Raw genomic sequence first — 15,375 nt, forward strand, 5'->3', positions numbered from 1 at the left:
TCCGGGCATCCTGCAAGCCAAAAGCAGGTGCCATGCCTGCGTGGCAGCACTGCTTCCGCAAACCTAGTTACCACTCTGTGTGCGATTATAACATTTTTGTAAACGCACAACAATAATAAAATATATTTTATAAAAAAACCTAGGAATAGACCTCCGTGTCACATAGGGGCAAAAGCCAAAAACATATTACAGTGTAGTGTAGAGTTTAAAAGAACAAACAAGAAAACAAGATATTGCTTAACTATACCCCCACCTAAAACAGAAGCTCACAATAGAAGTGGAGAGGAAGAAGGAGAATGACAGGCTAACAGGTTAGATAACAAAATAGCACAATATTGGAAAAGACCTGATCCTCCTCTTTTACTGAAAATAACGTCTAATGTCCAAAGAAGCCTTGGAATGGAAACCATTGGGTTTAAATACTCCACTTCTACCTCATCCCCACTGATTAAATGTCACCCTTGGTCTGATTTGTATGACACTCATGTCACCTCGACGAAGGCCTCGGCTAGTGTTCTTTCTACTTAATTCCTCCCTGCAACACCTTTCTTCTTTTAATTTCTCATTCTTTACTGCTGCTCATTCTCACCTAGGGGTATATTATTTTATTTTCTTTAATCTGAGCAATTGTTTACTTTTGTGTTAACCTAATCATACTTTAGTAGGTGTGTACTTTCTATTTTAACCTCCCTCCTTCCCCTCCCTGTGTTTTTTTTTTTCTCTTTTATTTCTTTTCCTTCATGTTCTTATTTTTATTCTTTTGTTTTGTGCTATATAATGTATTGCAAATTGTGGAACCATAGTGTTATATATCCATGCTTACTGTTGTGTATGATCTGTAATGTAAAAAACTTCTCTTTCTATAATAAAACACTATTTGAGATTAAAAAAAAAAGAAAACAAAATAGGGCCTAGTATGTGCAGGTACCAGAACCTCTCAGGTAGACTCTCTTCCAACCCAGATTGGGCTCAAGGCAACTGTTACTCCCCTAAAGTGGGGCTGCCATAATAGAGGAAGGACAGATTCTGAAATCTTTTATATGAGAAATGAGTAAAATAACTTACCTTGGTCTGTCCCTCAAGTGCTTCAGCTTTCTGTTCTAAAGTGAGATGCTTTTCTTTGTACTCTTTATAACTCAGCTCCAGCTGATTACAGTGCTCATGCTTCTCCTGTAATTTTGTTGTCACTTGTTCAAGTTGAGTGTTGACTTTATTTAATTCCTACTTAGAGGAAAGAAGATCTCACTAAAAGGTAGGATATGAAGGGCCTTAACTAACCCAAAACATGCAGTACATTGGTGGGAATTCAATTAGCCACTTTCAATTCTTATAGCCCCGCAGGCAGCATGCCGGCTACACTTATCAGAGAAATCCCTGATAACTGGCCAGTTAACGAGTGAAGTAAGGCACTTAAATCACAGATCAATGAACTTATCACGGATTCTATGCGTTAATGCCCATTAACACATTGATTTAATGAGCATTAACAAGCCGCTCGAGTGAAAAAGGGACTTTAATTGAATAGCCCGGGGGGTTATAGCCCGAGGTAATCACCCTTTCTCACTCCTGTTAACTTAATGAAGCTAATTGAATTTGGCCCATAGTCATATACATTCCCCTACAAATGTAGACCAGACAAGACTTCCTTCTTTGCTCTAACACTGATGGGTGGCACATGCAGGTAGATGCTTGGCATAACGAAGCAATGTTGTCCTTACCTGTTGCTTGTCTTGCAATGCATTTTGGGCTGTATCCAAGTGATTCTGTAAATCAACCCTTTGTGCAGACTTTGCAGCTTCCGCTGATAACAGCAGCTCAGTCTTTGCTTTTATCTAAAATTAGCCGGAAAATATGCACGCATACTGTTACAATACCGTCTGTGCAACACGTGACTATTACCTAATGACAAGATGAAGCTACTCAGATAGAAGAATTGGTTTCCAGCCATTTGTGCGTCATGAACCTTCGGTATGATTTCAAAGTTTGTTCTATTATATGAGATGTGCTACTATCTTATGTGATCCCCTGCATTTCCAATGCATCATAGTACAATCTATAACATAATGCCAAACTGATAAACAAGTCCTAGAATTGAGTAGCATGAACTCGAAAACATATACTTAATATACTTGTGTTTATGCTCAATGCATACACAGCGGAAGTGATGGCATCATCTTTAGGCTGTAGCAGAACCCGCACAAATGTTGAGAGTCCTATGTAGCTGGTCATCAGACCTTGTGAAGAGGTGGCATTGATGGTTGGGGTGAGGGGTCTCTCCACAGCACAACACATACCCTTTAGGTGCAAGGAAAAAGCTGCTATCATAGGAACCCCATTGCGGCTATCGACAGCTGAATCTTTGAAACAATACCAGCTACGTGCTTACATTATGGAACGCATTATGACAGACTGAATAAAGAAGGAACACTCTCGTCTTTCTACACCAGACCGCTTACAGTCTGAAAACATTGTATGCAGCGTCTTTGGGGCTTAATTGCTACAGTCTAACACCACCCTTACAAGCTTAATAAAAGCTCTGAAATGGAATTTTGTATTTGAAAAGTTATTGTTTTATAAACCAAAGGGGTATACTCTGTAATGGTTTTCTCCACAGCCTTGAGCACCAGTTGCTGTCTATATTATTTGTACTGACTGTGTTACTATGGGTAACTACAGCATTGACTGAATATGAACAAATTTGCTTTTGGATCAGCATTTAGAAAGTCCAATTTCCATTTGAGCTAGAGTAAAACTTCATGACTATAAAACATTATTTTATAAACAATACAATCAAAGTAATCATCTCTACATTAGTACAGATAAATTAGGAAAATGTGTTACTTGGAAAGTTGGCTTTAAAAGGTACCTGTAAATCTAACTGGACCATTTTTTCTTTGCTTTCATTCAGCTGACTGGTGAGCTCCTCTAGGGAGGTCTGCAGAGACTGAACACGGTCTTCTGATGCGCGGAGTTGGGACTTCTGCTCCTGGACTTGTTCATGCAAATTTTCTTGTGCTTGCTTGTGACTTTCTGACTGGTTCTTCAACTTGTCTGTCAATTGTGATAACTGTCGCACATAAAGGTCACCTTAGTAGAGTCGTTCATGTAGGAAGATACAGGTTGTTTTCCCATATTAACTAAGTACTTCCCTTCTCATTTATTATTTAGAAACACAAGTAACTAATGGAGAGAAACTGCACCTACAAGAGGAAGAGCACTTCCCGGATTCTCACCCGCCCTTGTAAATCACATCTGCTCACAGACTAAACATATTAGCAGCAAAAACATAGGAAACCTCATTCTGACAACAGCAAATCTGTACAATAAGATAAAGAGAAGGCCAAGAGCCATATGCCCAGAAGAGCAATATTCATTGTTAAGAGAGGATGAGAATGTGTTTATTAGCTATATGGGATTTTATACTCCTTGACTAATGTACAGCGATTAAGAAAAGGATGGGAAATCTTAACCCTAACATGATACAGCACCGTTTTTCCTATATACAGTTTAGAAAGGTAGCCATTAGTCTCAAAAATTGAGGACTGTTAAGCAATTTGTGATAAAGCAGAATGCTCCAGTACATCATCAGTGGTAATACTTTCAGGAACAGAAGACTTAGGCCAACAAGGTCTTATTAATCAGGACTGGACACGGTCAGACCAGTCGTGATGCAGCAATAAAATTCCTCATTTAAGACTGTGTACCTCTATTCTCAGGGCACAGCTAGTATTGTGGAAAGCAGCAATGCTCACCTGGCATTAAGGACAGGTGCTGAGACAGCTTGATCAATTCTACACCTTGCTCAGACACCTCTTGGTAAAGATTTCATGGGTCCATAGACCCATGTTCCATAGAGTACTGTTGTCTCTCTGAGCTATGTAATGGTTATTTATGGACAGTCCTCAATGGTGCAAAAACTGGATTTTTGTATTACCTGGTAAAATCCTTTTCTCTGATTCCATGGTGGACACTGGGGGCTGTGGGTTATAGTGGAGCGCTGAGGCTGGGCACCAAGTAGTTAATTTCAAAAGCTGCAGCACAGGCTCTGCCTACCCTATAGCCCGCCTGAAACTAGGAGACCAGTTTGACTTAACAAGCCTGAAAGATAGAAAATGGAGGAGAGGAGAAGAAACAGCACATACATAACTAGGCAAACCATGACCGCGGCAGAAAGCTCCAGAATTATTCACCCCCCTAGCCAGCTAGGGGCGTGAGTGTGGGCGCCCAGTGTCCACCATGGAATCAGAGAAAAAGGATTTTACCAGGCAAGACAATAATCCAGGTTTTTTCTGCCATGCCATGGTAACACTGGGAACTGTGAGACATCCCAAAGCTTACGGGAGGGAACGCTTCCGCGCTGCAGAAAGGACCCTACACCAAAAAGCCACATCGGCTGTGGCAAAGGTGTCAAATCTATAAAATTTTATGAACATGTGAGCCGAAGACCATGCAGTGGCATAACAGATGCTCTGCAGAATCACCGCGGCGAGCCAACCAAGCGGCTCCAACGTATTTCGTGGCATGAGCCCTGATGGAAGGCGGAATTGGCTTCTGAGCCAACAGATACACATGACTAATAGTGAAATGTAACCAGTGAGCTTGGGTCTGTTTAGAGGCTGGCCAGCCTAGTTTACGTGCATCATATAAGACAAAAAGAGAGTCCGACCTTTTGGCACACAAACAAGAAGAGCTCGGACCACGTCTAGCAAATGCGAGGGGTCCACTGGTTGATATGGAACCTGGAGACAACCTTTAGGTAGTCAAGACGGGTGCGAAGTACAGCCCTGTCTGAATGGACAATAAGAAATAGTTCTCTATGAGATAATGCGCCCAGGTCCGAAACTCGGCACGCAGAGGCAATAACCAGCAAGAACACGGTTTTCCAAGTAAGCCATTTGAGGTCAGTGGCAGAAAATGGTTCAAGAGGATAGTTTATGAGAATGTTCAAAACTAGGGTAAGGTCCCAAGAATGAACAGGAGGAACGGGGGGGGGGGGGGGGGGGGGCTAGATGTGAAGGACCCCCTGCACAAAAGGTAGGAATAGCAGATGAGCATGCCACCTTGCACTGAAAAAGCACAGAAAGTGGGGACACCTGTACCTTGAGAGATGCTGAACGAAGACCCAAGTCTGCTTGTAAGAATGCCAAAACTCTGTAAAGCCGATAAACAAGTGAATCCAAATGACGTGCAGAACAACGCTGGATTTATGTGTTCCAAACTCTGTAATAAATTTTAGCCGTTGAGGGCTTTATGGAGGAAAGCATGGTTCGGATAACAGAATCCGAAAATCCCCTTGGCCTTAAGATTGTTTTTTCAATAGCCACCCCGTCAAAACTAGGCGTGTCAGACGAAGGTGGAGGCACAGGCTCTGGGAGAGCAGATCCGACTGCAGAGGCAGACGCCACTGAGGTGCTATTGACAGATTGTGGAGATCTGCGTACCAGGCCAACCTGGACCAGTCTGGAGCGATCAGAATGGCCCCGACTCTCTCTAGCCTTACCTTGCAAAGGACCCGTGGAAAGAGGGCGATTGGAGGGAAGAGGTACACCAACTGAAAAGGCCACGGAGAGACCAGAGCATCCACCAAGAACGCTTTTGAGTCTCTTGTGCAGGAGACATATCTAGGCAGCTTGTGGTTGTGGCTTGAAGCCATGAGGTCAATTTGAGGTTGACCCCAGCAACAAATGAGTATCTGGAACACCGCAGGGTGGAGGGACCACTCGCCTAAGTGTACCTCTGGTCTGCTGAGGAAATCTGCATTCCAGTTGTGAATTCCCAAAATATATACCACAGAGAGCTCTGGAAGAAACCGCAAAGTCCACTGAAGAATAGGCGTCACTTCCCTCATGGTGGCGCTGCTTCTGGTGCCGCCCTGATGGTTGATATAGCGACTGCGGTCGCGTTTTCTAACTGGACTTTTACAAGCTAGTGCTGTAAGAAAAGCTTTGCCTGGCATAGGGCCAGAAAACTGCGCAAAATTCCAAAATGTTGATGGGAAGCTTGACTTCCTGAAGGGACCACAGTTTTTGAAAGGAGTGGCTTCCCGTGACAGCACCCCAGCCACGCAGGCTGGCATCTGTCGTCAGAAGAACCCAGTCCTGGATTAGAAATGGATGAGGTGAGAGGCCTGGAGCCACCACAAGAGGGAGAGGCATTCCTTGACAGTACCATTGTGTGATTGAGGTTCCAGCTGTAGCGGTCTGGAGTGTTCAAACAAGAAACCATCTGGCCGTGAGCCCTCATACAAAGGCAAATGGACACCTTGCGCTGATTCAGAAACTGCAGTATTGCGAGTTCAACAGGGCCCCTAAATGCAACATGCTTTAAGAAAGGGCGAGGGTGGACTTGCACCAGTTGATTATCCATCCATGAGACTGCAGTAGGTCCAGTGTCAGAAGGATGTGCCCTGTTAGCCTTACCTCAGATTGTGCTAGCAGGAGAAGGTAGTTCATGTATGGAAGGATTTGTACTCCTTGGAGGCAAAGGTGTGCCACCATGACCTTTGTGAAAACTCGTTGTGCGGTCGATAAACCGAAGGGTAATGCCCGAAACTGGAAATGGTTGGACTGAACAGTGAAGTGGAGAAATCGCTGATGATCATCCCATTTGGGAATATGTAGGTAGGCATCCTGAACTTCCAGGGAGGTCATGAAATCTCCCAGTTGCATTGCTTGCATGATTGACCGGAGTGACTCCATCCTGAACCTGGGAACCTTGAGAAACAAGATGAGGTTGAGAATAGAGCGAAACAACCAGTCTATTTTTTGTACGAGAAACAGATTTGAGCAAAAACCTGTTCCCCTCTGTCGGACCAGGACTGGGACTACTACTCCAGCCGCCAAAAGATAGTTCATGAGGCAACAAACCTGCACATGCCCTTAACCCAGGAATCTGATGTTGTACTCATCTACTCGTCTGCGAAGAGCAGGAGACGGCCGCCCACCATGGAAGGTCCCAGGTGGGGGCCCGCCCCATCAGGCGGCAGGCTTGTCTACTGCCTTGGGAGCCTGGCGGCGTTTGGACCTGGACTGGCGGCCTTTGGACCTAGGGGTTTGGAGATGGACGTCTGAACTCTGGAAGAGGATTGACCTCTGGGTTTGCCCTGCAAACAAAAGGAGCGAAATGAAGACCGTTTGCTACTGGGAGTTGCGGAGGGCAGGAAAGCAGTCTTAGAGAATGCTACAGTTGCAACAATTTTATCAAGCACTGTCCCAAAAAGAATGTCCCCCGAAAACAGAAGGGCTTCTAGGGATTTTTTGGAAAAGATTGGAGCCATAATGATCATCTAGCAGCCACAGAAACAGCCAAAACCTTTGAGGCTATGGTGCCAGAATCAAGGGCCGCCTCACCTAAGTACAGTATGTACTGGCCTCTCTGATATTGTCGACAATAGAAAGGAGGAGATCAGCCCGACAAGAACCAGGTTGGAGACCCCCGTCCAAAGAGTCTGCCCAGCTACCAATGGCCTCGACAACCCAAGCTGAAGCCAAAACCGGGCATACGGCTGCCCCAGCATTTGCAAAAACAGACTTTAAACACTGTTCCAATTTTCTATCAGTCAGGTCCTTAAGTGACGCCACGTCCAGAATAGGAAGAGTGGTGGGCTTCACCAACTTTGCAATATGTGCGTCCACTTGAGGCAGAGTCTTGTCTCCCACTTCTTTCGGTGTCCCTCAGGGAGTGAATAGAAAGAAGAGATGTGCTTGGAAACCAAGAACTTTTTGTTTGGGTGTGACCAGGCATCCTTTAGTTGGTCCTCCAACTGTGAAAAAGGTGGGATAACTGATGGATCCTTCTTATTTCGTTTCTTCTGTAAGGAGCGTGCAGACTTGCCCTATCTCATGTATGTGCAAGCAGTAAGAAAAATAACAAATAGAGGAATCAGTGCAAAAAAATGTATATATGCAATAAACTAACATTTAAACACCATAAACAGAGCGAAGTAAAGAAAAAAATGTACACTGATCCCAACAAACACCACCTAGAGGTACAGGAGAGGCAGCAGACCACTCTCCGTGCAGGCAGGCTCAATATGAATAAAATGGCCGCCAGACTCAAACTAGTGGGAGGGGAGAGGAGCCTTTTGGCAGGGATCCCAGAGCAGGGCCAACCAAGAGGAGTGGAGGTAGAGAGACGGGGACCGCCTCACCCCCTGCAGGAAACCTCTCAAGGACTTGCTACCCAAAATGGCCAAACTGTATGCAGTGTGTCCCTGGTGGTCTAGTGGTGGCCTGGAGAAGACTGTGCCCCGCTGTCCAGGACCACCGGCAAATGCTCCCACCCGCCGGCGGTATTGTCGCTATAGCACTGGCTCCCGATTACCGGGAGCCGCTTACCTGTCCCCCAACATGAGGTCAGCACACCAGCCTCTAGCGAGGGGCCAGAGCGGTCAGCGGTAGCACTTGTAAGCACCGTTGACCATGCAAAGTGGAAGTAAAAAAGAAAAATAAAGACATAACTGGGCCTGGAAGTAGCCCTTCAAACTAAAACATGCCCGATCCTTGCAGGCACCAAGAAAAAAAGCTGGTCTCCTAGGTTCAGGCGTGCTATAGGGGAGGCGGAGCAGGTGCTGCAATTTTTGAAATTACTACTTGGTGTCCAGTCTCAGCGCTCCACTATAATCCACAGTCCCCAGTGTCCACTATGGCATGAAAGAAAAAACTGAAATAAACGAGGGCTATTTACCGACATGCATCAAAGCTGCAATTGTACAGTAATCCATCATAATCAATTAACAATTGTCTTTGATCTGTCCACTACAATTAATACAGTGAAAACAAAAGTCTAATTAGTTACTATAAGATAAATAACTTATGTTCCCTACAAGTGAAAGTCAATCCCAATGGTTGCACTCATAGGGACAAAGAGACTGTCATTGAAATAATCATATTAAACGAACAAACCAGGTGTGAAAATTCAGTTTTTCTCTGGTCTGAAAAGCCGCACGTCCCTTGAAAGACAGATATGCTTGCAAGTTTTATCCGTCACCTATCTTTTTAGTTTAGCAAAATATTAGTACATGCACATAGTTAGCTAAATTTTTAGAACCAATTTCAATAGAACATTCTGCTTATACCTTTGCATGCACAACCTTGGAAATGCAACACAATTACATTGGAAATGGGCAATCCCTGCTTTGCCCTTGGAAACTAAACCCACTGTAATGTTTTCAGAACACTGGTAGTTCTAAATTTAACAAAGGTTATCCTAAGGGAACCACTTTACAATTGGTTTCAATATTTATCGGATTTATCTGCGCTCCAAACACATACCTGTTCCTGCAGAGTGTGGTTTTTCTCTTGTAGTTGGTTGAGGACAGCAGTTTCTCCTTCCCCTGCTTGAATTTTGGCACACAGGTCTTCCCTCTCATTCTCAAGTACAGAGATATTCTTTTTACTCTTTTCCAGCAAGGCCTCAAGGTTTTGAATTTTTTGGTCTTTGTCCCCAATCTGACGTAAAACTTGTTCCAAATCATTCTGAATGAAAACATAAGTGAGGCTCAAGTTGAAATATAAAATATAGGACAACTGACTGAACTATTTGGCTAGTTACACTATAACAAATTGCAGAGAATATTAGAAAAAGCTAAGTAGAAACTACAGTTAAATTATTACATTAAAGAAAATGCAGAAAAGTATACAGGATACACAAAACTGCTAAATTAATAAATCAGAAGGTTTTTTTACCAAATTGGACCAACATCAGTCCAATAAAGTTGTGCTCAGAATAAATTGTGGCCCTTTGCAATTTCTCAGTTCTTGACCCAACCACTAAACAACAGGAAGTATTTAAGGCTACTGTTCTTGTGTGTGGTCAAACTAGCCACTGACCCGATTGTTCAAATCATAACACTTTTCCCTCGGTCTAAGGTTAAGGACATATGACTTAATAGTAGGGATGTGCAGACTCAGATAGGTTCGAATTTTCCTGCCAAGTTCAGATTTTTCCCACCAAAAATCGGGTCTCAGAAATAGGCAAAACGTCATCTTTAATGGACAAACATCTTCCATGCACTTTTGTCCAGGAATGATGTTTGTCCATGAAAGATGACGTTTTGCCGCTTTCTGAGACCCGATTTTTGGCGGGAAAATTCGAACCTATCAGAGCCTGCACATCCCTACTTAATAGATATGGTATTAGATTCAGATGCAACAGCCAGCTACCATATTGAGACTGTCCGTGTATCAAATCTTCCAGGCCAGTCCAGAGCAACCAGAATAAACCTACATGCCTTCTCTTCTTACCTTTGTCGGAACCCGAAGCAGCACCAATTTCTGGCGAAAACAAAAAAATTTAGATGAAAGTGCAAAGGATCAACATGGTGCTTATCAAAGCACCCTCTGGATCCCTTTATCTGGAGCAGCAATGCTCCACCTTGTGGTTCTACCAACACACAATCTGGCAAGCTGATAAATGCTGTTGGACCGCTATTGGTCAGGGTGTGAGAATCTTTCAACTGTGCTATATGGGGCAGACTGATTTAATTTAATTCGGCTACCCACATGAATGGACAAATTTGACACCGAATCGGTCACTTAGCTCCTGGGCTTTGTAGCAGGACTGCAGAACATGTGACCAGATTAATAGGTTCTTCAAAACCTTCAATAGGTTTCTGAAGGTTACAAACAAAACATGGAAGAGCCCTATTCCTCATGAGTTGACTTATATTTTTGGCATAGTGTTCCTGTAATCTACCTAGCACACAGTGTCTTTGTAGCTTATTTACAATACCAAAAGGCTTGGCTAATTCAGTAAGTATGGTTACCTGGGCTTCCCTCAGTTTAGATGTAGTGGTCTGCTGAAGCGTTTGCTGCTCCTGATGCTGCTGTCTTATCTTCTCCAGTTGATGCTGTAAATCCGTTGTTGTAGAGGTTTTCTCTTTCAGCTAAAGAAACAGACAGATTACCAGACTTCAAAATAGAGTCTACAAACCTACCTAAAAACTCTCTCATTTACTCTATGAGCAATAAAATAAAGTCATGGACTATTGTTGATCAATCATGGCTGAAGTCTTGGTGACTAAATTACCCAAAAAGCAAAAGGGGATAACAGCTATCATGACATCAAAACAAAAATTAAAATAAGCATGCACAATATAAACATTACAAAGATATCATAGCAGCAGTATACAATTGTTCATCACCAATTACACAAGCAGTATTGCGGTGCTGGTGGGGAAAAACACGTCTGGGTAAATCTAAAATGAAATTACAAAAAACTAGGGATGTGCAGGCTCGGATAGGTTCGAGTTTGCACGTTGAGTTCGGATTTTTCCCTCCAAAAAAACGGAACTCAGAAAGAGGCAAAACGTCATCTTACATGGACGAACATCATCATTCCTGGACTTTTGTCCAGGAATGATGATGTTCGTCCATGTAAGATGACGTTTTGCCTCTTTCTGAGTTCCGTTTTTTTGGAGGGAAAAATCCGAACTCAACGTGCAAACTCGAACCTATCCGAGCCTGCACATCCCTACAAAAAACCAGGACATTCCATCTAATAGTAAAACACACTTTGACCTTTCACCTTTGTCATGTTTCAAGACACACAGTAAAGGAAAGGTCAACCCCTAAACGCTATGTGGCATTATTTTTGTGACATCACCAGGGAAAAAAGGCGGGGACACGACACCCAGCACCATAGGCTTCAGAACTTGGTAACCCCAGCAATATAGGAATAGTGACACAGGCGGGTGCGTGTATACCCATTCCTTAATGCTTTTTTACTGGTTTCCACTAGAAAACATCTGGAACGTGTGAAAGAACAGGAGCTGTTAGATACACTATCAGGAATTGTAGCTTATCCACTATTCTTCACAAGATAATTGCCCCCAATCACTTTGTTTTATTAGAATTAATAAAAGGTGGAGCTACATGGACCCAGGTTTTTATTTTTCAGACTATGGGGCGTATTCAGTTAGTTTCACATCGGAGAGAAAGTTCAGCCTGCCTTACTTTTCGCCGCCTTCGCCTGTTTTGGTCGCAAAAACTTTTCGTGCGCGCTCCCGATTTACTCTGTATTCAATTGCCAAAACGGGACCCGGCCAATGTGAAACAGGCGAAAAGTGCAGGATGAATGGGGGGAATCACTCTGTACCCCAGAAAAAGATGGTCTGACTTCAGAAATCATTATGGTAGTTTAGTATTAGCCCTAATTGAACTAGTTAGGGTACTTAAGTGGTGGTAATTGCTTGCTATTAGCGTCTTGGTAAAAGTGGTGAAGAATGGCATAAAGCAGTGTGTTTTGGTACAAATAAGTAGTCCCATCAAATTTGGGGTGCTCGAAAATGGGTACTAGCATATTTTAATGTCTCTAAAGTGAAGTTTGCGAAAAGTAAAATTCCACCGTTATACAAGCACCTGCAAACCCCAAAATACTTGGCCCCTTCTCAGAGCACCCCCAGAAGCTTATTTTGCTAGTTTTTGAAGTTGAATTGTCCTTGGGAGGGGGGGGGGCTTTGTACCAAGGGTTCTGCACTCCAAAATATAGATTTTGCACTTTCTTTCTCCCGCTGTTCTGTGGAGAAAAAGTATTGCCTATGTCAGTGCCTTGACTTTCCGCATAGGTGAAAACGGACTGGAATTGAATACGGAGATAAAATTTTCTGCCACAATTTACGCCAAAAAACGGGTGAAAACAGCTTTTCGCTCCTAATTTAATATGGCCCTTACTATCTATGTAACTTTTTTCTAATGGGGCAGCATTTCAATGGGAAACAATGTAGTAGAACTTATAAATCTGCCTCTAGCATATATTTGCTAGCAGCAAACACATACAGCAAAATGTGTTTACCCAGAATGCTAAACACTTTACAAAAGGTGAAAGGTACAGACATTCAAGAGACAGGCAGTAGCTAGAAATATAAATGCAGAGCAAACATCCAGACCTGCTCCTCAGCACGTGAGAGCTTGAGCTGCAAATCCGCCACCTGCTGCTCCTTGTCCATCAGTTTCTCAGCAGACAGCTGCCTCTGCTCTTTCAGCCTTCCATGAGCTTCCCCTAGCTGGCGCTCTGTCTCCAGCAACTTGCTGTGGAGCTAAAGCATAGACTTAAGTGATCTGCCAGGTACTTTCCATTGATTAATGACATATACAACAATATTTTCATGTTAACACAGCTAACATTACTTTAACATCATAAACAGCAACTGAAAGCTCCACTAAAACACAGTAGAACGATAACTGCAGAATACTTTGTCAACTTTCTCTTTAATGGATTTTTATTTTATTTGTACAGTTATCAACCAACACTACAGGATTTATGGGTATTATCAAATTACGCTACACTGATACACAGGAAGGAATATCACAGACGTGAAAAAGGACACTACTTGTATAAGCTTTGGAAAACGAAGAGGACATATTCGCTTGTAGAAGTCAAAATTAACAACACTAAAAACACTAAGGGCAGCAAAAAGATACTTCTGATGTGTGATATAGAACAAGGTGAAGTTTTTTTTCTGTTATCTCTCATTATGGAATTATTTGTCTTAATTATACTTCCCTGAAGTAGCAATGCCACTTCGAAAGTCTAATAGTGTAATATTCCCCTTTTGTAGCTACATTTCATTTTAAAGGAGAAAGCACAGCAGTACTCCATCTAACTGCATAACACTCATTATGACCTGTCTGAGGCACCAAACACTATGCTGTATTTTAATAGACAAATAAGTGAAGTGTAGTAAAAACAAAACCAAACAAAAAAAAAACACCATCTTATTCGGAGAAATAAAATAAGATTTTTACCCTTACAGCCAATACTGTTCTCTAAGACCCCTGGCAACAATGGCTTCTAGAGGTTATGCTAGAGCTTGGCACAATATATTCGCCTCCAAAAGCACAAGCTTCTGCCCCTCTATAAAAGCAACTTGAGTATTATTTTATCAAAAGCTCCAAGCACAGATAAGGAGGAATCGGAACAGAGGGAACAGATGAAGATGCTCCAGCCAACAGCAGCAGCCCTATTCTTTCAGAGATTTAAGGTGCCTAGACACTTAGCGATATTTTACACGATTTGCCCGATTCCGATGCATCGTGATGACAAATCGTGTAAAATATGCCCAAATCGTGAGTGTCCACTCACGATCACGATGCGCGTCACTGCAGGTCGTACATCGCATCTTCAGATCTGCCGTGCTGTAGGGCAGATCTGACAATCTCAGTCACGATGCACTGGAATAGTTAGGAGGCAAGATAGACATTGGACAGTTTTTAACAACGAATCGTGCCCACGACTGCCGGGGAGCTGCTGGGGAGAGTTCAAAGGGAAATCGGACACAATGTCGGATCATGAGCACATCGCCAAGTGTGTAGGCACCTTTACACAAGACTAAAGCCAGAGTCACAATGTCCTGAGTAAGAAGACCATTTTGGGCTGAAAGGAAGAAGTAGTCCAAAGAACAGTTCTGTCTCCAAGAAACATGGACACATTTAGGGATTCCAGATTCAGAATAGGTTGAAGGGAAGGAGGGGCCAATCTCTTCCGGAACAACTATTCCTGCTGGGAGGGATATCAAGTAATGAATTATTTTGTTCCCAGGAAGGCTGGGTAGAAAAACCATCTGGGAGGGACCTTCGGGACATCTATGAGTCTTACAATTCCTCTAACCCAGTCAGCTAAGCTATAAACTGAACCACTGGTTGAGAAGCAGATGGGCAATCACCACATAATTTGACTATCTGAAGGCTTGGAAACTGAACTAGATGCTTAGCTGATTACATTGTGTACCTCTCTGCTGGCTTGCACAAGGAAAAGAAGTCTGTCCACTGGAGGTTTGGCTTATTGCTTTAATTTAAGTCCCTTAGGTCTGGGAATATTAATGGTTAGGAAAGAGCTCTTTCCCCAGGGAAATAATTTTATCCAGTTCAGAATTGAATAAGACATGGCCATAAAAAGAATGGGACTGCAAAATCCTTTTGGATTCAACATTCACCTCCCAGGACCTAAGCCTAAGGTCAAGGTGCTGAGAATAAGGAAGTGGAAATCCTAGTCCTAATAAGCTCTACATCTATATTTGCATTCCCCAAGTGTTCAGACACCTCTCAGATATGTTCCATCAAAGTTAGCAAATGTGATCTGGGTCTACAGGGCTACAAGCCCTCTGGACTGCCATATTTACCCAAGTCAATGCTAAGATGCCACTATGTAAATGGATTTAAGGGTTGCCTCAATCTTCCCACTTTACATAAAAACTCTTCTAAATCAAGGGGAAAGAGAGCAGTCTGTTCTTCTATTTTTCTCTTAAAACGAGAAATTGTCAGGAATCTCTGACCCCTTAGTTTGCTGAATATTTAGCACCCACACTAAAGTCTGTTTTTTGCTTGACCCTAAGGTTTTCTAGCACAGTGTTGAAGATTGCGAGTATTCCGCCATCTC

General features: G+C 43.0%; 1 protein-coding gene across 2 annotated transcripts in view; it reads right to left on the reverse strand.

Moving 5' to 3' along the window:
- The window catches only part of EEA1 (early endosome antigen 1), a 179,039-nt gene that overhangs the window by 87,552 nt on the left and 76,112 nt on the right, over positions 1 to 15,375 (reverse strand). For both annotated transcript variants that reach the window (XM_088454453.1, XM_088454458.1), the window contains exons 12-17: positions 12,887 to 13,036; positions 10,766 to 10,885; positions 9,273 to 9,476; positions 2,867 to 3,067; positions 1,719 to 1,832; positions 1,066 to 1,221 (exon numbers count right to left, since the gene is read on the reverse strand). In XM_088454453.1, coding sequence (XP_088310579.1) covers positions 1,066 to 1,221; positions 1,719 to 1,832; positions 2,867 to 3,067; positions 9,273 to 9,476; positions 10,766 to 10,885; positions 12,887 to 13,036 — 945 coding nt within the window. The remainder of the gene's footprint in view (positions 1 to 1,065; positions 1,222 to 1,718; positions 1,833 to 2,866; positions 3,068 to 9,272; positions 9,477 to 10,765; positions 10,886 to 12,886; positions 13,037 to 15,375) is intronic.

This window comes from Taudactylus pleione, unplaced genomic scaffold (genome assembly GCF_031769625.1).
Source record: "Taudactylus pleione unplaced genomic scaffold, aTauple2 ptg000040l, whole genome shotgun sequence".
NCBI classification, from domain to species: Eukaryota; Metazoa; Chordata; class Amphibia; order Anura; family Myobatrachidae; genus Taudactylus; species Taudactylus pleione.